This window comes from Dendrobium catenatum, unplaced genomic scaffold (genome assembly GCF_001605985.2).
Source record: "Dendrobium catenatum unplaced genomic scaffold, ASM160598v2 fragScaff_scaffold_273, whole genome shotgun sequence".
Taxonomy (NCBI): domain Eukaryota; kingdom Viridiplantae; phylum Streptophyta; class Magnoliopsida; order Asparagales; family Orchidaceae; genus Dendrobium; species Dendrobium catenatum.
Window position 1 is genome coordinate 1,836,189 of NW_021318735.1, and position 2,299 is coordinate 1,838,487.

The 2,299-nt window shown below is 41.1% G+C and overlaps 1 protein-coding gene across 1 annotated transcript; it reads left to right on the forward strand.

Annotated features, from left to right (window-relative positions):
- The first annotated feature begins 821 nt into the window (after positions 1-821).
- LOC110106872 lies at positions 822-1,328 on the forward strand. Its single transcript, XM_020836939.1, has one exon. It carries the CDS (start codon positions 822-824, stop codon positions 1,326-1,328), a length of 507 nt encoding a protein of 168 aa, XP_020692598.1.
- The last annotated feature ends 971 nt before the right edge of the window (positions 1,329-2,299 follow it).

A 2,299-nucleotide genomic window follows, 5' to 3' on the forward strand; every position in this document is an offset into this window, starting at 1 on the left:
ACAGATGTTGTACCTTAAGTACCAACACTGCAGTCAGGGAACAAGGACTGTGAATGAATACACGAAAGAATTTTATCGCCTCAGTGCTCTGAATAATCTTAATGAGAACACCACTCAAATTATTGCTCGCTATATTGGGGGACTTAAGGATGCCATTCAAGACAACCTCGAACTGAATTCAGTTTGGTCTCTATTGCAAGCAATTAATTTTGCTTTAAAGGCTAAAATTCAATTGTCTCGGGGATAAAAACAACATCCGTCCAGAAAGTGGTAAGCATGTTATTCTGGTTAGTACAGTTCCAACCGATAATCAAACTCCAATTAATTCATCCTATATTTCTCAACCTGGGCCATTGGCGAGGCCACCTGAAGACATAGGAGTGCAACCCAAATTGAAGGCGCCAATGCGGGAGAATCCTTATGCTTGACCCACTATAATCACATGTTTTTGATGTTTTCAATTGGGTCACAAATCGAATGAGTCTCCTAACCGACCACAGTTACAACTCACCACAGTTAATGGGGAAGAGGTGCTAGCTGAAGAGGAGGATCTGAACCTAGTGGTTGAAGAAGTTATGTCGGATGTTGGAGACCCACTGTTCTGTGTCATGGAAAAATGCTATTAGCGCCTCGGCAGCAACCCACTTCCTAAAGAAATGTTGTCTTTAAAACTAGGTGCATTATCAATGGGAAGGTGTGTGATCTACTAATTGATAGCGGGTGCACTGAAAAATGTCATTGCCCGTTCGGTTGTGCAAGCCCTACAGCTAAAGAATACTAAAAATCCTAGTCCATACAAAATCAGTTTGGTGAAAAAAGGGATGGATATCATGGTCTCTGAAATGTGCCAAGTCACATTTTCCATCGGTAAGCATTACGTTTGTGAGGTCTTATATGACATTCTTGATATGGATGTATGTCAAATCATCTTGGGGCGACCTTTGCAGTTTGATGTAGGGGTCATCTATGATGGGAGGTCAAATTCTTATTCCTTTGATTGGAAAGTAAGACGCCTCAAATTGCTGCCATATCTCACTGAACACATTGGGCCATCAAGTGGCAAGCCAACCGTGATGCAAATGGTGTTCGGATCTGCTCTTATTCACTCTAGCCATGAGACTTCAACTTTGTTGGTTTTGGTTATTAGAGAGCATTCCACAACAAAATTTCAAAATGATGCCCCACTTGAGGTGCAACAACTTCTTTGCCGATTTGCAGACATAGGACCTACAACCTTACCAGCATCTTTACCTCCTCTCATAGCTCTTCAACATCAAATTGATTTGATACCGGGAGCTACGATTCGAATATGTGGCACTACCGGTTGAGTCCCAAAGATCATGCTATACTTCAAGAGCTCGTAGATGACTTATTGGAGAAACAATTAATACAACCGAGTCTCAGCCCGTGTGTAGTCCCCACACTATTAGTACCAAAGAAGGATGGGTCTTGGCGCATGTGTATGGGCAGCAGAGCCATCAACAAGATTACGATCAAATTTAGATTTCTTGAGCCTAGAATTGACGAGCTACTAGTGAAATTATCCAGGCATCTATTTTTTCAAAGCTTGACCTTCCGCCCAACGACGAATGGAAGACCGCTTTTAAAACTTGTCAAGGTCTATATGAATGGTGAGTTATGCCTTTTGGGCTGTGCAATGTCGGTTCAACTTTCATGAGGCTTATGAATGAGATTTTAAAACCATGTCTAAATAAGTCCTGTGTCATATATTTTGACGATATCTTGGTCTTCAGCACATCATTAGCCAACCACTTATAACACCTCCAACAAGTTTTTGAAATTTTACAATCCAAAAAGTTGTATCTAAATTTACCCAAGTGTGAATTCACCACCTATATTGTGTATTTTTTGGGCTTTATTATCAATGTAGGTGGTGTGAAAGTTGATCCGCAAAAGATTAAGTCCATTTATGAGTGGCCAAATCCCCAATTGTTCTTCAATGTGAGGAGTTTTCATGGGTTGGCAAATTTCTATCGACGTTTCATAAGGGGCTTCAGCATATTGGCTTCTCCTTTAACCGATTGCTTGAAGTCCAAGTAGTTCTCATGGATGGAGGCTCAACAGCTCAATTTTGAAGCTGTCAAAGCTAAGCTTTCATCAGCTATGGTGCTTGCACTTCCAGACTTTGAAAAGCCGTTCACTATCGAAACAGATGCGTTAGCAACTTGAATTGGCGCCATCTTGATGAAGCAAAACAGACTTATAGAATATTTTAGTGAAAAGTTCTACCCTGCCCGCAAGAAATGGAGTGTCAAGGAATAAGAACTATACGCCGTTG

What these genes read in the sequence shown, in the direction of transcription:
- LOC110106872 (XM_020836939.1), top strand. Translation starts at nt 822, where the DNA reads ATGGATATCATGGTCTCTGAAATGTGCCAAGTCACATTTTCCATCGGT.